At 45.8% G+C, this 22445-nt stretch overlaps 1 protein-coding gene across 4 annotated transcripts; it reads left to right on the top strand.

The window, feature by feature from the left end:
* Positions 1 to 1340: 1340 nt before the first annotated feature.
* GOSR2 (golgi SNAP receptor complex member 2) lies at positions 1341 to 22298 on the top strand. Of its 4 annotated transcripts, none has more exons than XM_069541637.1 (6): positions 1341 to 1550; positions 9864 to 9928; positions 11572 to 11680; positions 12662 to 12794; positions 15697 to 15837; positions 19506 to 22298. In XM_069541637.1, the coding sequence occupies exons 1-6, from the start codon at positions 1522 to 1524 to the stop codon at positions 19665 to 19667; spliced, it is 639 nt and encodes a 212-aa protein (XP_069397738.1). In that variant the 5' UTR covers positions 1341 to 1521; the 3' UTR covers positions 19668 to 22298. The 4 variants fall into 4 exon arrangements, with proteins under 4 accessions (XP_069397738.1, XP_069397740.1, XP_069397739.1 ...); XM_069541638.1 differs by lacking the exon at positions 1341 to 1550 and adding an exon at positions 5787 to 5961; XM_069541639.1 differs by lacking the exon at positions 15697 to 15837 and having other exon boundaries at positions 1447 to 1550; positions 19506 to 19927.
* The last annotated feature ends 147 nt before the right edge of the window (positions 22299 to 22445 follow it).

Below are 22445 nucleotides of genomic sequence, written 5' to 3'. Positions count from 1 at the left end.
TTGAACAGACTACTATTGAGGGGACAAGATAGTTTCACTTACAGGTCTGGTGCCTTTGCTGAAAGATTGGGCTCAGCCGGGCATGTTGACTAGACTACATATAGACATGGCTTTTTCAGCATGATGGCCTCAGGGGAGTCAAACTTTTACCAAGGTGGCTCAGGATCACCAAAGTGAGTGCTCCTTTAAAGGGGTGAGTAGAAGCTGCCAGGCTTCCTATGACTTGACCTTGGGAATCCTAGAATTTCTCTTTTACTACATTCTGTTGGTCAAGGAAGTTACTCAGAAGAATTAGACTCCACCTTAAAATCAATTTTTTCCTTTACAGTAGCAAAAAAAAAGAAAGAAAGAAAAAAAGAAACCCTCTTTATTCTGCCACACAACATTATCCTAGGGGCCTAGACAAGCAAAGTCCCTGGATCTCAGGGGGTCCTACACTTTGGAGTGCTAGTTTTAATTTTTTCTAAGTCTTCCTTAAGTGACTGGGATCATTCTAATCTGCTTTTTTAGGATAGTGTCTTACTTGTCTTCCACCCCCCGCCCCAATATCTGTGCCCGGTAACAGTAGGTAATCATTAAGAAATAAATATTAGAATAAATGGGCAAGTGTTAAGGAAAGAATGTACATGGGTGGACAGTCTCTTGGGACACAAAACTGGGTGGGATCCAGGATACAGGAAAATAGAAGCATCAACTTGTCAAAGGAAGAGGAACATCACCTCCCTTGGGAGGAACTGTAGATAAGTATGGGAGGACGGAAACGGATTAGGTCTACGTGGTGTCCGAATCCTTCAAGTGTCCAAATCCTTCAAGTCCTAAGTCACATGTCACCTCCTACATTGTCTTTCCTGAATCTCCCATTGGAGCCAACTCTAACTCGCTTGATTTCTTTAGACCGTCTACCCTTAGACGTTTATTTGTGCACACATCTTATTTCCTTTCCTATACCGAGACCTCTTTGAAGACAAGAAGAACCGGTTTGCCCCACAGCATATGTGATACATGGTAACCGCTCATTTACTCCGGGTTTTATTAGATGAATGGGGGGGACGTGGGGAGGCAAGACAGCAGATGCTTGCACCAGAGACTCCAGCGAAGAGAGAAATCTCCAGACACACAATTAAACAGTTTAACGCGAAGCCAAGCAGCAACCCTCCAGCCTGTCTCCAGCAAAGAAAAGCTGTGGTCCGCTGACCTCCAACCTTGCTCTGAGGACCCCAAGCCGATACACTGAGACTGCCCTTACCAATGCCTGACTCGAAGCTGCAGACAGTCTCTTGCCAAAACCTATACTTCCTCGTCCCTCATCTGAGGCAGAACCTCTGATTACACTTAGCCTTCTTCAGGCCTCCTTACTCGTTCCCTTTCTCCCTTCTCGCAGGCGCCACCAGGGTGGCGCGCGTTGGGACAGCCCTACCGGGCAGGGGAGGAGGGTCCTGTGACCGGAAGCCGGAAGCCGGAAGGGGGGCTGTGAGGACGTGTTTCGTGGAAGCCGGAGCGGGACCCGGCGGGGCCGGCAACATGGAGCCGCTGTACCAGCAAACGCACAAGTGAGGGACGCGGCGGGCACGGGCTGGGACGAAGCCAGGCTGGGCGAGCCCTAGTCCCCTGGGCTGGGGCCTCGGTCGTCTGCCAGAATGGAGGCCTAGTCCTTCCGTCCGGGCGCTGCCGTGGGACCAGCTCGGAAGGGCTCAGTCTTTGGCCGTGATGCCCAGGTCTGCGGCGGCCGGCGGGTCCGACCTGGTGCCGGCGACATTGGGCCGGATGCCTTCCGGGATCTCCAAGGCCGTGACTAGCTGTTGGGTAGACTAGGTGAAGGGAAAGTCTCACATTGTCCAGCTCCAGCCAACTGTGTAGTCAGGATTGCTAGAACCGGTGGGAACTGAGGGCCCCTGCACGTAGGCGTTTACGGTTTAGTTGGAGAGCCAGGGTGTTCGAAAAAAGGTCTGACATGGGGTACCATGAGATGGAAGGTAAATGAACGTTACCAACAGGATCTCCTTAAGCAACTTAGAAGGATTCATCACTGGTCTAAGGTCGTCAGAAAACGTTTAATTAATGACTCACAGCCCCTAAATGATACTAGTCCTTACTTTTGATTGGTCCAAACCTTGTTGCTACTACGCTGTGATTTTTATTTTCTCTTTCATTCTGATTTTTGTGTACACTAAAAGACCATATTTTTCTGATAAAAGAAATTGCTCCAAATATCTGGTTCCAGGTTACCTTTAAGGAAGTTGAATTTTGGTTTAGCTTCTCATAAAATTCCTTGGTAGTGTTCCTTATTCAAACTGCCCTGCGTTTTTGGACTTTGCCGAAATATATAATTGAATAGGGAAATAAGGTCATACCTATCCTGTTTGGGGGGAAATTTTTTAGGAGTTATCTTTTATTATGGTCAAACGTAAATAACATGAAGTTTACCTTTTTAAAGCTAACCATTTATTTTTGAATTAAGTTACCAGTATCATGTAATTTACTATTTAAAATGATACTCATTTCTAAGCATACATCTCAGCGGCATTAAGTACATTCACAGTGTTGTGTAACCATTGTTAGCTATTTCGTGAACTTTTTCATTATCCCAAACAGAAACTCATGTACCCATTAAGCAGTACTTCCCCAATTCTTCCCAGGTCCCTGGTAACCTGTTCTACTTTCTGTTTGTGAATTTTCCTATTCTAGACATCTAGATATCTCATATAGTAGAATAATATATTTGTCCTTTCATGTCTGCCTTATTTCATTTAGCATAAGGTTTCCAAGGTTCATCTGTGTCATAGCATGTATCTGTTGCTCCTTTTATGGCTGGATAATATTCTTTTGCAGAGTTATACACACACACACACACACACACACACACACACTGTTTTGTTAAACATTTCTCTACTGATGGGCACTTGGGTTGGTTCCACCTTTTGACTATTGTAAATAATACTGCTGAGAACACTGGTGTACAAATGTCTGCATGAGTCTCTCTTTTCAGATTTTTTTCGGAATATATACCTACTTATCCCTGTCCTGTTCTGACACCTTTCAACTTACAGTGTAGTTTTGTGCTGATGAAAATTCTTAAAATCACACCCCCAAGGCCTGGGAAAGAAAGAAAATGGGAACCCACCTCAAATTCACAATAAAAGAAATACTTTAGAGCACTAGAGTAAGAGGGAGATGATCCTCTTGTTTCATTTTCTACTTTTGTGTCTCATTTATGTTTCATTAAGTTACTGTTTTATTTTCTACTTCCTTTTACTTTATTGATTCAGCGTTTGGTTTGGGCAGGTGGAAATGGAGAGCCTACTTTGTGCTGCTGCTGCTGCTGCTAAGTTGCTTCAGTCGTGTCCGACTCTGTGCGACCCCATAGACAGCAGCCCAGTAGGCTCCCCTGTCCCTGGGATTCTCCAGGCAAGAACACAAGAGTGGGTTGCCATTTCCTTCTCCAATGCAGGAAAGTGAAAAGTGAGAGTGAAGTCGCTCAGTCGTGTCCGACTCTCAGCGACCCCATGGACTGCAGCCCACCAGGCTCCTCCGTCCATGGGATTTTCCAGGCAAGACTGCTGGAGTGGGGTGCCATTGCCTTCTCCAGCCTACTTTGTAATAGTATTGAAATGACAGAATTGGTCTTACACTATTATATGAGCCCTATTCTCATGTAAAAATTATAGGAAGGACAGACAAGGGACAAAAACAGACAAGGGACTTTAAAAACTGGATCTGTGAGTCAATTGGAAAAGAAATGAAACAGGAAATTGTGCCCATGTTACTAAGAAAGGGCAGATCTTTTACAATAACCAGGCTTAGTGGACTGAGTAGTGCTTTGAAATGGATCTTGTGTACAGTCTCATCTGGTTAGCTAATTTGGTTAAAGGATAGTCCTAAGGAGCTTGCAACCCAGGTTATTTTTAAGAATAATTTTGTTCACAGTGTCTCATGCTACCTGTTACTGGTGCAGCAGGTAGCTGATCACAGAGTAAACTCAGAAGCTCAATTATATGTCAGCTTAGAGGAGGAATTCTAAACGGTGTCCCAAACAAGATTTGTGGAGCATAGATGAACTCCTTACCTATGCAGGCCTCCAACGACCTACCCTCAAGCTCTGTAGACCCTTAGACTCTATAGCAGAGCTCACCAACTTTTCCTGTCAAGAGCCAGATGGTAAATATTTTAGGTCTTACAGGCCATATGGTCTCTGTGGCAGCTATTCAGCTCAGCTATTATTAGTGCACAAGCAGCCTGTAGACAGTGTGTAAACAAATGGATGTGATTTACAAAAACAGACAAGGGACAAGATTTGACCAGCCACTGCTAGGCTTTCTACTATGTAGTCATTCGTTTATTCGGTGAGTATCGATTGACCACCTGCTCTGTGTTAGGCACTGTTCCCAGTGCAGACAGTACAGCCCTACCCTCCGGAAATTGGTTTGTGCTGCAGTGTATTCATCAGTATCCTCATGATTATTATTAGTGGTGCAGTATGTTCTGATCTGCCTCCTTTCCCCTCAAGGACTGAAACAGGACTGAGGATTCTGGTTCTAGACCTCATCACCTTATTTTCCTCACCTATAAAATAAAAGTTTGGGGCTGATTAAACTGTAAGTCTCCTTTCAGTTCCATAACACTGGTGATTGTCTTAAAAAGGAAACAGAATCCTTTGCATATCTGCAGTTGACTTTTGGAGTTGCAGAAATTAATGATTGCAGCTGAACTGATACAACAGTAACTGAGCATATTAATTTTACTGGAACTTTGAAACCAGTTTGTGGTTATCTCTTGCTGTGTCCCTGAAAGTACATTGGAATTACATCAGCACTTTAAAGTTGCATTTATCTTGAAAATGCCTGAACATTGGGGGAAAAAAACAGATGAAAAGCAGGGTAAACATTTTACACTTAAATGATACTGTGTTAGGGTGAACTTTATAGAGGAGCTAATAGCCAGGCTTCTATTTTTGAGATCGCAGTGCTTGTAAAGGTGCCCATATTTGTCCAGGATCATTCAGTGCCCTGGACCTTATTATCACTAGAGATTCTGATTCAATAGGTTTGGAGCACAAGAAGCTCTATTTTTAACAAGCTCTCCAGGTGATTTTGATGAACAGCTGGGTTTAAAGACTGTTACCTTATCTCAAGACCAGTTTCTCCTTTTTTTTTTTTTTTTTGATTTTGCCTTCTGATGAGAGGCTAAATATAGTGAAGGCAAAGTGGGTGAGGTGAAAGTGCCCAGATGGTTCCGCTACTTTTAAATAAACGAAGCAAAGTAAAAACAACAGACTTCCCTGTGGCGCTGTGTGGTTTACCGCAGCAGTTTCATATTGCCTTTGGATCTATGACCCCTTAAATATGATTATCAGTGCCCCATTTTAGAGTTGAGAACACTAAGGTACCAAGGAATTAAATGAACTTGTTCAGTGCCCCTCAGCTACTGCATAGTGGAACTTTAACTTCAACTCACGTCTTTTAACTCTAAAACCCTGTTTCCTGCTCAGGTTAGGCAGAAACAGTATGTGTGCAAAGTGGGTGTATATGATGGGGGTTGGGTAGTTCCATGGACTTAAAAAAAAATTTTTTTTTAATTTGGTTGTGTACATGGGCTCTTTGATCTTCGTTGCTGCATGTAAACTCTTAGTTGCAGCATATGAACTCTGCAGCATGTGGGGTCTAGTTCCCCGGCCAGGGATCGAACTCTGGCCTCCTGTATTGGGGAGCGTGGCATCTTGGCCACTGAAATACCAGGAAAGTCCCTCCATGGACTTTTAAAAAGCAGTTCTGTTTTAAAATTCTTCCTAGGGACCTCCCTGGTGGTCCAGTGGTTTAGAGTCTGCCTTGCAATGCCAGGGATGTGCGTTTGATCTCTGGTTGGGGAACTAAGATGCCACGTGCTATGGAGCAGCTAAGCCCACACTGCATAACTGGAAGGTCTGTGAGCCCATGCAACCAAGACTCGACGCAGCCAAATAAACAAGTAAGCTTTATTTTAAAAAAATTTCTTCCTAGATCTACAGACATTAAAAAAAAAACAAAACTCAGCAACATTGACAATTGTTTATTTGCTACTGGGTCTCTGCTTGGCTATGTTTTCACCCACTCCCACCATGAACCCCACACTAGTCAGGGCTAGGATTTCTGAATTCTAGTGTCCACATTCCCGTGTCAGATTTGCATATCAGCTGTTCCTTATTGGCTTCAAATGTGTTGTCTGGATTCCCAGTTCCATGTAAAACAGATTTGCCACTTTGCATATAGTAGTTCTCGCGGTGCCATTCATCCTTGTTCTGTTGTTTTCATTTATTTCCTCAGGCCTGGCGTGTGGAGATTGGTATCACTTTATTGGCTCTTATCTCTTCTAGTTCATGTAAAGCAAAAAGAGATTGGTTGGGAAAAGTCATGTTTCGCTGCAATTTAATATCCATTTTCACTTAGAAAATAGTAAAAACCAGCTGATGAGCGGCTATAGCATTTCTTGGCTATTGACCTCATCTCTCCTGCTGCTGTCGTGGAATTTAAAAATTGAAAGTGCCTGGCAAGATCTTCCATTTCAATTCACTTTGGTCAGGAAGACCCTTTATAAAGCCCAAGACAGTTCATGTATTCTGTGTGTAAACATGCCAGAGTCCTTTTTTTCCCTCTTCTTTGAGAGTTTGTTCTCGTTTTTTCCCCCTGTGTTCAACTGACATCTGTCATCTTGAAATTTGTACCCTTTGGTTCTGGGGCTCCCTTAAGGGGGGGGCTTCCCCAGTGGCTCAGTGGTAAAGAATCTGCCTGCAGTGCAGGAGGTCTGGATTCAATCCCTAGGTCAGGGAGATCCCCTGGAGGAGGGCATGGTAACCCACTCCAGTATTCTTGCCTGGGAAATCGCACGGACAGGGAAGCATGGCAGGCTATAGTCCATTGGATCACAGAGAGTTAGACACGACTAAAGCAACTGAGCACGCGTGCACGCACTCCCTTAAGGAGCAGCAACAGAGAACAAGCCCACTCCTCTTCCTGTCATCTCTAGATACTTGAAGAGCCCCAGCTGCCCCATTTTAATTTAGTTGTTTTTTCCTTTCTTTTCTCAAAGGATCATTATCACTAGCTCTTTTGGCTGTTCCTCTTTGCAACTTGACTTCTAAACTTTCCCAGTCATCTTGTTCATCTCCCACTGGGGGAAATCTTGACTTGGTAGGGTTTCTTCAGCAAGTGACCCAAACCTGAATGCCATTCTTTGTTGTGCATTTGATTTTTAAAAAAAATCTTAAAACGCTTTTTATCCTTGACAAATTTTATTGTATTCATTTCAGTTCAGTCGCTCAGTCCTGTCCGACTCTTTGCGACCCCATGAGTCGCAGCACATCAGGCCTCCCTGTCCACCTCCAACTCCCGGAGTTTACCCAAACCCATGTCCATTGAGTTGGTGATGCCATCCCACCATCTCATCCTCTATCGTCCCCTTCTCCTGCCCTCAATCTTTCCCAGCATCAAGGTCTTTTCAAATGAGTCAGCTCTTTGCATCACGTGGCCAAAGTATTGGAGTTTCAGCTTCAACATCAGTCCTTCCAATGAATACCCAGGACTGATCTCCTTTAGAATGGACGGTTGGATCTCCTTGCAGTCCAAGGGACTCTCAAGAGTCTTCTCCAACACCACAGTCTAAATGAAAAACGTTCGTATTTGCTTTGTGTTTCAATATCCTAACCAGTCACTGGAGTGCAGAATTTTGTGCAGATTTCATAGCCGTAAGTTGATTTTTTAAAAAATACCAAAACAGAACACAGAGCCAAAGGCAGTCCTGTGATAGAACCTGGAAATCTTCCCCAGAATCCCTTGGGTACCATTGTTACGCCTGCCAGGGGTCCCTCATCCTTAAAGTTTAAAATATTTGTCAATCACACGGGAGAAATGTGATGTTATTACTTTTAATATGCATTTTCCTGATTACTAGAAGAGTGTTTCTTCATATATTTTTTGTCCATTTGGATTTCCTTTTCTCTCAGTTGCCGTTTGCCCATTTAAAAACTGTTTCATTTTATTTTTCCTATTTGTAGGAGTTCCTTATACATTCAAACATATTCCTTTGTTATCTGCTGCAGGTGGCTTCCAGTCTCTCCTTTTTTTTTTTTTCCAGATGTGCCTTTGGTGTAAAAAGGTTTTGTTTTTGTTTTTTAATGTGGTCAGATCTGTCAGTCTTTTCTTTTGTGATTTGTGGGGTTTGGGGGTAGTTTGGGGTTTTGTCTTGTTTAAGAAATCCTTATTTAACCTGCAGTCATAATATGCACGCCTTGAGTTTACCTTTGTGTGTTATACGGGGTGTCACGGTTAACAAGCTGAGCCGTCAGCATCTATTGCAGTCCGTTCCTTCCCCGCTTCCATTAGAAATTTGCCTCACTGCCCACATCAGGCCGTCAGGAAAGTCCTCGTTCTCTTTTCCATCAGCACTGCCATTCAGTGCTCTCTAGCTGTTCCCATCGTTTCCTGATCCAGACACCAGTTTCTTCAAGTTGCTGTCCTTCATCTGCCTCCATGTGTCTCCATTCGAAAGCATCTGGACTTACCTTCCTGAGGTAGCGACCTTATCCCTCAGACTCTAGGAGTGGTTTCTGGTTGTCTGTCAGGACCTTGGGTCTTGCCCAGGAACCTCTGAGGGTCTGCCTTTGCTTCTGGAGCCATGGGTCATGTTTCGAGACCGCAGGGAAGCCCTGGAAAAGACTCGAGGCAAGTTCAAGCCAAATTTAGGCTCCTGGCTTGCGTTGGTAAATATGGGGTCACAGTTTGTGGTGCTCACAGTGGAGGATGGTTGCTAACATTTCTTCAAGGCCCTGTGACTCTCTGAAGAGACCAGAAGCCCCAGGAGGTGGTTTTTGGGGTAGGATGAAAACATCCCCAGGGTTTATCACAGAGGACTGCTCGGAAGGGCTCGGAGGGTGACTTTGGCCAAGCCCTGGGAAGCCATCGGGAATTGCCCTGGGCCTGGTGTCAGGACCAGCCAGAGGGCCCAGGTACAGTGCTGCGTTTCCAAATTGCCTCCTATTGCCAAGGAAGGAGGGTTACCAAACAGGAGATCCCTGTTTCTCTGGGCCTTCCTCTGATGGCTCCCTCCCACTAATCCGCATCCTGCCCTTCTCCTCTCTGACCCCAACTCTCAGGCAGGCCAGCCTGCTGGTCACCCACATGACCGGCCTCGCAGGCATTTGTGCACGTTGTTTTCTCCACATTTTCCTTCACCAAATCACATTTTGAACTCCCTTTGCCCACAGAGCTGCCCCCAGCTCGGTCTTCTGTTTTCTTTGCCTTTGCATAGCACTGCTGCTCAGATCTTTCTTTTTGTTTACGCTTGTGCGTGTTCGTGTTCTCTTAAATCTTCTTGGGACTTTTCGCGTCTATCTGGCCTGTCGTTCCTAATTATACTGTTTCTCAAGGACAAGAATTCTATCTCTCTTGCCCTTTGACTCTCTCTAGTACAGAGCAGCGCTCAGCACATTGGGTCAAAGAACAGAGAGTGGGATTGGCCGGGTCCACATGGAGGTTTATCACTTGGTGTGTGACCTTGAACAAGTTACATAACCTTTCTGGGCTTTGGTTGTCTTATTTACAAAAAGAGGGTGATAATAGTCCTTTCCTCATAGGGTTTTTGACCTTGCAGAACGTCTCAAATGCAGTGAGCGCTCACTAAATGCCGCTTGTCTGCCTTGTTATTAATATTTAACGTTAAAATATTAGAAAACCGTGCCAAAACATGTGACCTGAAGTGCCACATACAAATTTCACAGTTCAGCGACACTGTCCATTTAGATCAGTTCTACGCTGGCATTAGAAAAATTGTCTTTCCTGACCGAAGCACTGTTGATTACGCATGTCTCACTCATTTCCTCCCTCTCCCTTTGATAGGCATGTCCATGAAATCCAGTCTCACATGGGACGCCTGGAGACGGCAGACAAGCAGGCTCTGCACTGTGAGTAATTAACTACGGAGACCAGAGTCCTGTCTCTGATGACACGCTGCTAATGGGCTGGGTTTCCTGACTGTGTTTCTGCCTCAGGGGCTGAAGGAGTCAGCGTGGAATGAGTTCTGTTGTGAGGGTGGACAGAAAAACCCTATGGCAAAGTCACTGGTTTCCCTGAACGTGCCCTCTGGAATACCACAAGTCTTATCCCCCATTACCCCTCCACTCAACCTGACAGGGCCCGATGGGAATGGGAGTACTTGCCTCCATCTGTCTTAATCTAATTACCCTGTCCGTAGAGGAATGTGGTCCATAAAGATTCAGAGATGTTTAACTGGAACTGGGCGTTTCTTCTTGAGCTGAGAATTTTGCGGCTTTCTAGGAGGATTATTCAGAAACGAAGGGCAATATTAATTAGTTCAGTTCCCACACCATGATTTCTTTTGAGAAGAGTGCTGCTTATTTGTGTTTTAGTTTCTTTTCTGTTATGAGAAAAAGTCCTGAAACTTCCCTGGTGGTCCCTTGGTTAAGACACCATGTTTCCCACGCAGTGGGGTACTGGTTCGATCCCTGGTCAGGGAACTAAGATCCCACATGCTGACGTGTGGCCAAAAGAAAAAGAAAAGGTGCTTTTTCTGAGTCCATCACACAGACCCCGCTGGGCCCTCCCACCACTGCTGCGGTCGTCTCCTCTCACTCCTGCGCTGGCGCTGGGCCCCTTCTCCTGCTTTCTCAAGTCTGCTTTCTGCTGCTCCCAAGCACCTCTTCTCTCGGTCCTGTGCCCTGCCTTGTTCTGAGCTGTTTGTTAGCTCTGGGCTCCTCTAAGCAGGCGATACTTCTGTCTCTACCGTCACTTCCTTATTGGACACAAGGCAGTCTGGATGCCTTTTTCTGTGCACAGTTTAGCTTCTGACCATTGACTTTGGCTTTCCAGCAATCTCATTGATACATGATTAGAAATGGAAAAGAGGTCATTTTGTCTGTTTAGTAAAGGGGCTAAGGAAAATGACTGTATTTATCATATTATTACCTCTGTGGATTCTTTCGTGGGCCTTCCCTGTTGGTATTTTGTCTATTCTGGTGACTCCAGCATCTGCCTACCTATTCTTAACGGAATGTGTCTCTGTTTTTCACCTACTAATCTTTTCCCTGTGTGCTTTTATTTTTAACCTCATTATTTTCTGTAGAGGATTCATTTGGCAGTCTTTTTTTACTAGTTATTTATAACCCATATCTGAGAATAATCTCAAAGGAAAAGAGGCCTCATTCTATATCAGAAAATACTGCATTTTGCTGAAAATATTTATTTGGGCAATCGTTGAATGTTCATTTTATTTTCAAAGGCAGGAAATTTATTTCTATAGATTTATCTTTAGGTTGTTTTTTTAAAAATAACATTGTTATGGCATTAACACCTATATATACGTGTGTGTATATATATATGTATATACGCATATATATGTATATATATAAAAACATTTAGAAAGTCACTTAGTATAATTTGAATTTTCTTCTGTTCTCATCAGTGCATTTTTCTTCTTTTGCAAGATAGATTTTTTAGTTTATTGGATATAGAAAAAAAAATGTTTGTCATTCTAATTTAAGTTCACTGTCTCTTTTCTAGTAATTATTCTTTTTTTTCTTCTGTGCAGTAGTAGAAAATGAAATCCAAGCAAGCATAGACCAGATATTCAGCCAACTAGAGCGTCTGGAGATTTTGTCCAGCAAGGAGCCCCCCCACAAAAGACAGAATGCCAAACTGTGAGTGCTCTGACCCTGCCAGGCCTTGCTCCCGGAGAAGTCATCAAATATTCTGAAAATCCATTTACACGTTGAACAACTGAGACTATGCAAAGATAAAGTCACATAAAGACCACAATTCTATTTGCATGATTCTCCCTCAGAATGAAAAGCCTGTGTTGTACACCACAGGGAATATAGCCAATATTTTATAGTAACTGTAAATAGATTATAACCTTTAAAACTTGTGAATCACCCTATTGTATACCTGTAACTTATGTAATATCGTACATCACCTCTACTTCAGTAAAAGAATAAAAACCCGGTGAGGTTAGCAGCTCAGAAGCATGGTGTCTCCTCTCCTTGTTGGTATCATTTTGAAATTTTGCCCCCAGCACTGTTTTTCTGACCAGACCCATGGCCACTTGAAACCTAAGGCCACCAGGGAGTTTCACTCTGTTTTTTGATTCCCACTTCATTCTTGGGTTGAATTATCTTGCTCTTAATCACTCCAGTCAGTGTATTTGTAATGAAATACTGGTCTAATGTTTGATACACCCCCATGAAATTAAAGTGAAACCACTCTCACCACCTCCACCCCAGCCTCTCTTTCCAAAATGTTTATGAAACTTCATTGATGCTCTACTCCACAGATGCCTTGGGCTTCTTCCAGGAGAGCAATATAATCCCTAGAAGGTCAGGAAAAGGTCATCGAACCTGCTTCCTGTCACCTGTTCCCTGTCATGCATCCAGAATCAGAGACCAGCAGATAGTTAAGGAAAGCTGCTGGAATCTCATTCGCTACCATCCTGATTTAACTACAGGCTCCCTTTTCACTTTCAACATCATTGATCAAATCAGATTATTTGGGGCCGGGGGTTGGATAGCATGGAGGGGTACAGGGGGAAGTAAGGAATTGTCTTCCTCCCTGAAGACAAAGTCCAGCAGCCTCCAGTTGTGCTCCTCTGGGCTCCTGGAATTTAATATTTCTGTGAATTCCAGCCGTGTCGACCAGTTAAAGTACGACGTCCAACACTTGCAGACTGCTCTTCGAAATTTCCAGCACCGGCGGTATGCACGGGAGCAGCAGGAGAGACAGCGAGAGGAGCTTCTGTCTCGCACCTTCACCACAAACGTAAGCCCGGGGCCTGGGCGGGATTGGCAGGGACTGGGCGATTGGTTGGAGCTGGAGCTCAGGACTCTTGACAGGAGCCCTCTGGGGGGTCCTGAAGCAGACCGATGGGATGGGAGGAGAGCAACTGGAAGTGATGGCTGACTCTGCGTTGCCACGGAGACTAGACCTAAACACTGCTTGCATCTCTTTTTCTGTCACGAAAACCCTCAGAGGAAGTCGTTAAATTGAGGGAACAGGCAGAGGTGAAAATTACCCGGTTTGACTGGTCGATGCAGAGTAGTCGACTTTCCCACGGTGAAACATTTTCCTGATCAGATCAAGAGGGATGATGAGAACTTAGACGATTTGTAGCGAGGGCAGCATTTCAAAGCTGCCTTCAGGCAATGTCTCTGTGTGTGTGTGCACGCGCGTGTGTGCAGTGCCAGTGTTGGATGCGTTAAAATGTTTTTGCCCCTTGCTAGTGTGTGTGTGTGGAGAAGGCGATGGCACCCCACTCCAGTACTCTTGCCTGGAAAATCCCAGGGACGGAGGAGCCTGGTCAGCTGCGTCCATGGGGTGTCGAAGAGTCAGACACGACTGAGCGACTTCCCTTTCACTTTTCACTTTCATGCATTGGAGAAGGAAATGGCAACCCACTCCAGTGTTCTTGCCTGGAGAATCCCAGGGACGGCGGAGCCTGGTGGACTGCCGTCTATGGGGTCGCACAGAGGCGGACACGACTGAAGTGACTTAGCAGCAGCAGCAGCAGTGTGTGTGTGTATGTGTGTGTAGTTCCAGTGTTTAATGCATTAAAATGCTTTTGCCCCTAGTCTGAGCGGCAGTTAGGAGGGATTTGTTAACAGGTATTTCGTTTTAGAGGGACTACTCGACTTGAGCCCGTTTGAAAGTTGCCTGTTGGTTTGCATGTTTGATTTCCTAGGATACCCATGTCCCTGTCCTTTGGTCTCAATGGGATCATTTCTCACACGTGGCTATAGAACATTACTGGCTTTTCCTGTGTCCTCCATAATGTATTCCACCAAATAAGATGGGTCTCAGGGGCTTTTTCTTTGGTTGGTTTTTTGTTTTCTTACAGAGGTTCATTTTCTAGAGAGGACTTACGCTTTCTAAGCCCATCCTCAGAATTCAAATCAGTTCCCACTTTGAAGATGTTGAACCTTCTTTGCTGTGTCCACACATGCAGTAAATTTCCCCAGGTGCTTCAGAATATGCCTGCATAGTTTGGTTTCTCTGATGTAAGCAGTCAGGTAGTAATGATTAACAATTCAAAAGGTCAACAAACATGTGTTGGTCAGTAAGCAGAGCCTCTTTTCGAAAGAGTAGGGAGCTATATGACACATTTAAGGTGTTGTGTGGGCTTTTGATAGCTGTGGCATTGGTTATAGGGCTTTTTTAGGCCAGGGATGATGGCTCCAAATTACTTTACATCTTACCAACCTAGTGTGATGCTGTGCATACAGTGGGCCCTTAATAAAAATTATCTGGCTGAATGAACTTCTTCCTGGTCTTTTTATGATCATGAGCTATAGTACATTTTTCTGAGAAATAACAGCCTATCAGCTGTACCCAAACACTGGGATCTTCACCCACCAAGCATCAGCTTGTGCAGGATGCTATTTAAGGTGCTGAAAGTAAAGTATGTTTAAATTAAAAACCTTGACTCCTACTCCTGAGAAACTCCCATGTTAGCAGCATGGGGATTGAAAATATATACCTGAAAAAAGATTGTGAACTTGAACAGCGAAGAAAAGGTGGTTGGTTTAACTTCTTCATGATGACAGAAAGTGGTAAAAGTGGTACTGCTTGGCAGAAGGGTTTGTAAGGGTCAGGGAACTGGAAAGAGGACAGGGCAGTGACTGGCCGTGCCATGCGTCTGTGTCCTTCCCGCTTGCAGGGTGAAAGTGGAGCGCTGGCATTGGTTTTGATGTTTCTTCCTACAGGACAGTTACCCAGCATGGGGATTTGTGCCCCTCTGGACGTCTCACTGGCGGGGTCTTAAAGTCATTCCACGTCTCTGGGCTTCTGTTTCTTCATCTAAAACAAGGATAATACCATAACTACAGCATAAGCTTAGAGTGGGGCCTAAGCGAGCTTAGAATGAAGAGTTTGCAAAGTGGAAAGCATTGATCAGTATTAGTTCTTTCCTCCCTTCAATTTTACAGACTTTTCTTCCCTGCTCAGGTGGATAGTACCATTGTGAACACTGTTGGGCCTTTAATAGAAACCAGTCTCTGCTCTCTGTAGTCAGTCTGTCTAATCGGAGGGAGGAATAAGCTACAGATAAAATAGCCAAAGGACAAAAGCAAACCTCCCACTGCACCAAGGGAAAACCAGGTAAATGAACAATCAGAAGAAGGCAGGTTAGTAAGGCATTAGAGACAACCTTTAGGAGAAGCCTAGAGAGTGTAGTATTTCCAGGACTTCCCTGGGGGTCCAGTGGTTAAGACTTTGCCTTCCAGTGCAGCAGGAGTGAGTTTGATCCCTCATCGGGAGCTAAGATCCCTCATGCCCCGTGGCCAAAAAAACCAAAGCATGAAACAAGCAATATTATAACAAATTCAATAAAAGACTTTAAAAATGGTCCACATCAAAAAGTAAAATAAAAAATTTTTTCCTGAGTTGGGGGAATGATGCAGAGGAGGCAGGGATGAACAGACTTGTGTGGTGGAACCCATTTGGAGACTGAGAAGTCTGAGAATTGTACTTCCTCTGAGTGAACAGAGGCTGCCCCAGATCTCTGCTTTGCTTTTTAGTCTCCGTCAGGTTCCTTTGATTCTTGAACCATTTCCTCTGGCAGTTCTTCAGCTTGAGCTTGACCAAGAGGCAGAGTGGTCAGTTGAGGTGGGGACACCAGGAGCTGAGCAGCAGCAACGTTAATCAAGTGCCTGCGTTTCTTTCACAGGACTCTGACACCACCATACCAATGGATGAATCACTGCAGTTTAACTCCTCCCTCCAGAAAATTCACCACGGCATGGATGACCTCATTGGAGGCGGGCACAGTATTCTGGAGGGACTGAGGGCCCAGAGAGTGACCCTGAAGGTGGGGGCCCTTCCGGGGGGACAGGGAGAAGGCCTTGTGTTTTGACTTTAGCCAGCAGTGTGGAACCTGCATTTACCTTTTGGTCACGTAGCCCTGGACTGTGATGCTGTGATGGTGAGACAGAGCCTTTGAGTTTGGGATCCTTTTTGCTGGAAGTGGATTATTATGAGTCCAAAAGTAGCCGAATTCCCTTTGCCAGTAGGTATTTACTGTGTTTACAGTGAACCATAATGTGGCATCTCTCAGTATCCAGGTGTTTTTCCATTTCCTGAACTGAACAGAAAGTGACTGCCGCTGTGAGAGGAAGCAGTAATGGGCCAAGAAATTCTGTGATAGAATTCACTCTCAGAAGAAGGAAGACACGGCTTTACTTGGCGTCTCACTCACTCTTGGGTGTTTGCTGTGCAGCCCCTGTGGTGGGCCGAGACCTCTGTTGTGCAGTAGCTGCAGCCCCCCAGGGGAGGGTCTTAGGGCTGCCCGGGTTGATTGGCGGTGGCTTCTGGAGCACAGGCTAGTGACCCCCAGTGACTCTGCTTCATTCTCTTTAGTAACAGGTATTCCTAGAAACCCTGCCCCATTGGCTGAGACTCAGACCCCTAGGGAGTGGTTTACAGAAACATTACACAGCCTCTGATGTCAGTCATGATGTTTCAGCCTCAGCCCTTTTCCTGTATCAACCCTGGTGGATAATGGGGTGTGAACTGTGCCTGTTATCAGGGTGTGGTCCCTTGTGCACAGAGCCCTCCCAGCCCCTGAGCTATGAGAAGCAGTCACTCGGAAGTGTGAGCTTTATCTTAGTTTTTGTTGGACCATGTCGAGCCTGTCAGCTCTGCAGGACTTTAGCATGTTTCTGAGCATCGCCTACCACCTTTACCTGGGAGGAGGTCAGGCAGGCCTGGAATGACACTTATCTTGCTGATGGCCACAGCGCTTCAGACAGTCTGGAAGCGTGGTCTCTGACAGCTCCACAGGCGCCCCCTTGCAGGACAGCCACCTGCAGTCATCTAAGCTGATGTGTGTGTGTGTTTAGTTGCTCAGTCCTGTCTGACTCTTTGTGACCCCATGAACTGTAGCCCACCAGTTTCCTCTGTCCACAGTTTTTTTTCAGGCAAGAATACCGGAGTGGGTTGTCATTTCCTCATTTCCTCCTCCAGGGGATCTTCCCGACCCAGGGATCGAACCCGCATCTCCTCTGTCTCCTGTATTGCAGGCGGATTCTTTACCCACTGCGCCATCAGGGAACCCCAGTCTAAGCTAATACATGAGGGTTAATCCTCCCTTTCTTCAGAAAGCTGCTGGCTTCCTCCCCATATCTCAGAAAAACAAACTTTTTTAGGATGAGACTCATAGCCTCAACACTCAGCGTCGACCTGGTTGGGCTCAGGGCTTATTGTTAAAGCAGATGTCAGCTTCCTACCGAAGTCTGGTGTCACCAAAGAGCCCAAACAACTGCCCTAACACTGTCCCCAGAGATGAAGCGCTGGGAAGCCTGGCGGGTGGGCAGTCAGGGGTTGGAGTGTGAGGTTTCTGATCTGTTTCCTCTGCGGATCTGCCGTACCGCTTCCTTCTGCCTGCCCCACTGCTGTCAGGCAAGCTTCTGCCTGGCAAGCTTCTGCCTAAACCATTTGAAAAGAACAGAGGAAGCATGAAGGAGCCAGACCTTGACTTGGGGAAATTGGTGGTAGAAAATGAGTAGTGTTTTTGAGATGTATATTAACTTTCCAGTGACTTTTGAAGTTGATATTTGAATTTCATAGAGTGATGGAATAATCTCTTCTTTCATAGCTAAGCAGAGTCTTGAGCGAGAGTCTAATGCTGATCATCACTGTTGTGGCGAAAACGTGTCTCTGACCTCTGGCAGAGGTGAAGTTTGACCTGAGAGACTCTTCTCTCAGTTGCCTGATACTGTGTTCACTTAAGTAGACACGGGACCTTAGGTTAGATGCCTCCATACACATACAATGGGTGACATGTAAGTTGAGGTCCACCCAGCATTCATCTATTACTTCATATAAAATTGAATATGTTAAAAATGAAAATTAGAAAGCAGAAAGGGCAGCCTGGGTGGTATGGACTGTTGGTTTAGGAATAAAATACCCTTTTGTTTTGGGTGGTGGGCGGTGACATGTATATGTGGGGTTTCAGGTCATGGTACTGGGGTCTGGTAGCTGTGTTTCTCTGGCTCCGCCTTGCCTGCTTCAGACGCTCTCCTGAACGTGGACATAGGCTCTGCTCAGCAGAGTTCCTGAGTGTCCACAGCGCACACAGACTGATAGCAAGCATCTTAGAGCCAGAGGGCAGAGGAAAAGTTTCTTTGATGTTACCTTTCATTTTTCAATATGAAAAGTGAAAGTGTTGGTTGCTCAGTCGTGTCCGACTCTTTGCAACCCCGTAGACTGTGGTTCACCAGGCTTCTTTGTCCATGGACAAGAATACTAGAGTGGGTTGCCATTTCCTTTTCCAGAGCATCTTCCCGGCCCCAGGATCAAATCCTGGTCTCCCATATTGCAGGCCAATTCTTACCATCTGAGCCACCAGGGAAGCCCATTTTTTCTTTTTAAATATAAAATATTCTAATTTAGAACTTCTTTGTGGAGGTATGATGTGCATACAGTGAGGTGTACAGATCTTAACTTGTACAGGTCGTGGAGTTTTGACAGATGCCTACATACACCTTTGTAACTCTCCCTGCTATCGAGACATAGACCATTTTTATCACCCCTGAAAAAGCTCTTGTACCCTTTCCAGGTTAGTTTGCTCCTGCCCCCAACCCCACGCCACCCCCCTAGGCAACCACTCTTGTTATATCATCATAAATTAGTTTTGACTGTTACTGAACTTAATGTTGATGTTCGCATTACTCTTGTGTGTGTGCCTCCTTCCTCTCAGGAGTGTTCCAGGCTCTTTCATGTCATTACATGGTGTCGTTGGGTCCTTTTTATTGTGCATCAGTATCCCATCGTGCACAGAACATACATTGTTAATCCATCCTCTTGTTGATACGCACCTGGATTGTTTCCGGTTTGGGGATATTCTCCTGTTTTCTTCTAGAAGCTTATAGTTTTAGCTTGTATGTTTAACTTTATGATGAAATTTTCGTGTATAATATGAAGCAGTGATCATTTTCTAACACACGTTCTTGTGTATTATGCATTTGGACATACACATACAAAGTGAAGTGTTAGTCTCTCACTTCAAGAGTCGGGGCTGCCCGACTCTTTGCAACCCCATGGATGGCAGCCCATCAGGCTCCTCAGTCCATGGGATTTTCCAGGCAAAGATACTGGGGTGGGTTGCCATTTCCTTCTCCTGGGGATCTTCCCCACCCAGGGATTGAACCCGGGTCTTCTGCACTGCAGGCAGATTCTTTACCGACTGAGCTACAAGGGAAGCCCATGTTTATGTATGTGTGTGTATATATGCTCTATGTACAAGATGCCCATTATCCAACCATTTGTTCCAGCACGTTTGTGGAAAAGAGTTTCCTGTCCCCCTTGTTTTGCTCTGCGACCTTGATTGAAGGAGCCTGATCTATGTCTGGTTGCTGCTGCTTGTATACTTCGGGCGTGACCGAGAGACTGTTGGTCCATCGCAGTTCATGATGACATTCACCAGCCTTGGCACAAGGAGGTGATCACGGTTTTCCGTTCTCCTCTTGTCTGCCCCAGGGGACCCAGAAGAAGATCCTCGACATCGCCAACATGCTCGGCCTGTCCAACACGGTGATGCGGCTCATCGAGAAGAGGGCCTTCCAGGACAAGTACTTCATGATCGGTGGGATGCTGCTCACCTGTGTGGTCATGTTCCTCGTGGTGCAGTACCTGACCTGAGCTGGCCAGGCCCCGCGGCTGAATGCCGGTCCCAGGGCGTGAGAGTGTGCGTGAGTGTGTGTGCGCGAAAGAGAGGGGCCCCCGGGGCTGCCCTCTGGAATGTGTGTCCCCATCTTAACTGTGAAGAGCCTTCGGAAATAATTGTGACCTGTGGCCTGGTGGGAATTTCAGACCTCTGTTTCTTGTGACATCTTGGAGGGAAAGCTCATGCTGCCAAGACACGCGGTGCTTAGGAAATGAAGTACCAGTTCTCTTGCTCACGCTCACTCGCTGTCACTGGGGGAAGGAAGTGAAGCCAGGGTGAGGGAGGAGGAGGAAAAGGGGAGGAAGAGAGTGGCCTTGGCGGTTCTATCCTTGTAGCTGATAGGCGCCTGGGAAGCTACTCAAGCTTGCAGACGAGACTCCATGCTCTGTCGTCCTCCACCCTTTCTGACTCCTAGTAGGTGGTCTGGAACAGAAGCAGACAGGAGGGGGAAAGGGGCCTTCTTTCTCTACACTCACTATAGTAGGTGGATTCATATGCTCTTGCTACTAGCCACTGTGCCCACCCCACCCCCCACCCCCAGATGATCTGCAGATGGCTGACTGCTAATACTTGTCATCCTTACCCGGAAGCCGCCACCTAGAGGAAGCGGAGGCATGGGCGCTGTTGCTGACAGCAAGTAAGATTTTCCACCTCACGGTCGCTGGGTGTTTCTCCTTTATAAAGTAAGGCCACTGTTACTCCCTGGTCTGTCTTGAAACTGAAGACCCTAGTCACTGATTTGTTTTCAGCAGTTAATAGAACAGTTGACTTTTAAGACTAGAGCCTGGGCCTTTGCCCCTTAGAAAGTAGCTGTGAACAGAGGTTAGTGATTGGTCTATTGCGATCTCATCTCGAGTTTTAGCGTCTCTAATTAATAATAGACTGTTTTCCTTTTCTTGAAATATATTAGCAGCTGCCAGTCAAGCCCCCATTCTGTCCAGCCAGTGAGGGCAGATGCCACCCTAGGGATGCTCCTGGTGTGTATGTCCTTGTAAGACTCTCTTTTAAGGGACCAGCACCTTTTTTCTTCTCTGACCAACCCTGGATTAAGGCTGTACCAATACCCAACGTGTTGCGAAATTTATTGTAAAGCCAGCCTGTTCAAAGAGAGTCATCAGTGAAAATACCAGAAAGACCTGGTTAGCATATTTTTTCATCTATCACAGGCCCTCCCAGCCGTAGGCCCAGTAGGGCAAGACAGAAATATCACTCAGAATTTCCCAGAGGAACTATGAACCTAGTCGATATTAACCCCACCTTTGAACATCTTGCCCCAGCTGCTTCCTGTCTTTGTTGCTTGTCATTTGGACTCTCTTCTGTCACCTTCCCCTCCTCTTCTCTCTTTTCTGTGTGTTCTCGTCCACCTCCCTTTTTTACCCTCCACCTGTCTCTGTAGCAGTATTGTCTTTCCAGGTACATCTGTGGCATAGATCCCTTTTGGGGAAAGGTTTCTTAATTGTCACAGATTTTTAAATGAGTTTTCTGGGTACTGTTTTCACACTTTTGGTTGGATCTCCATTGCTCCTGCTCGTCTGGGCTAAATGGGCCCTGAGTTTCCGAGGAAAGGGGACTGTGATCAGAGTCCCTTCATAAAAGGCTGAGGGCCTTACCAGTGTGAAGACTGGCCTGGTGGACAGACAGGGGTGGGTGCATCTTCCGACCTACCTGTGACACGGGGAGGCCCAGTGTGAAATGTCCCTCACGTCAGCACCCCTGTCATCCCAGGGACCCAGCACAGGCTTCTTACCAGTCCACAAAATGGGTCTTTAAACTGCACAGACTTGGCTGTGAGCCTGGGCACTCGAGGATCCCACCAGACGGTGCACTTTGGAAGATATGCAAGGAGCAGCTGAGCCATTTGGACTTGAACTCAGGGGAGGCAGAAGCTCCCCCCACCCTCTGCCCTCTGGTGGCTGACGTGACATGTTTGCAGTGTACACCGGTGTATTTCCACATTTGGCCTTCACAAGTGATTGTTGGCCTCAATGAACCAGAAGTAAGGTCTGCACCTTCAGTGCCATTCTTCCTGCTTTGTGATACAAATGGAGGAGAGAGTTTGTGGGTCTTCACTGCTGGCGGGGTAAGGAACAGCAGCCACCGTATGTCGTAAGGTCCTGGGGTGCTGAGCCCTCGTGTCCTCCCATGCTTGGCTTTCAGTGATGGGAGAAGCACACTTGTGCCTAACTGGGTGCTCTGTCTCCACAGTCCTGAGTACAGGGAAGGGTCCCAGAGCAGGGAAGGAGCGCTCTCTAGTGGAGATGGGGTGAATTCTTAACATAAGCTCCAGCAGCAGCCTCTGGGATCTTGTAAAGAATTTTGGTGTTCCTGTTGTGGTTTAAGAGAGGTGGGTTGTCCAGAAACTTGGAAATAACTTTCGTTCCACGGATGTTTACTCCAGGTGTGATCATCTTAAGAAAAGCCAAACTCCCAAGACCAAGTAAGTAGGAGAGTCTTGATTTTATAGAAGGCTTCTCTGCTGGGTTTTCTCTTAAGACCTTCACCCTGATGAGTTTAAATGGGTTTGACTTGCAAATTTGGCTTTACGCTCCTTGTTTTTGAAACACATCAATTGAATAAAGTTGCCATTTATTTTATTTAGAAAATGACATTTTGTAAAGGAGTTTGACATTCATCTTTATAACTAATGGCCCCCTTTTTCTCTCAAGCCAGAGATTCTGAAACACTGTTCCAAGACCAAAGTTGGGGTTGGTTGCCTTAGCGGCAGCGGGGGAACTTTTAAAAAATTACAGATT

The sequence above is a fragment of the Ovis canadensis genome, chromosome 11 (genome assembly GCF_042477335.2).
Source record: "Ovis canadensis isolate MfBH-ARS-UI-01 breed Bighorn chromosome 11, ARS-UI_OviCan_v2, whole genome shotgun sequence".
NCBI lineage: Eukaryota > Metazoa > Chordata > Mammalia > Artiodactyla > Bovidae > Ovis > Ovis canadensis.
Note: the sequence above shows the minus strand (reverse complement) of the source record. Positions and strands in the feature narration are given on the sequence as shown.

What these genes read in the sequence shown, in the direction of transcription:
- GOSR2 (XM_069541637.1), top strand. Translation starts at nt 1,522, where the DNA reads ATGGAGCCGCTGTACCAGCAAACGCACAA. An exon ending in AGACAAGCAGGCTCTGCACT is followed by an intron (nt 9,929 to 11,571) that starts GTGAGTAATTAA and finishes TCTTCTGTGCAG; the next exon opens with TAGTAGAAAATGAAATCCAA. An exon ending in CCCAGAGAGTGACCCTGAAG is followed by an intron (nt 15,838 to 19,505) that starts GTGGGGGCCCTT and finishes TGTCTGCCCCAG; the next exon opens with GGGACCCAGAAGAAGATCCT.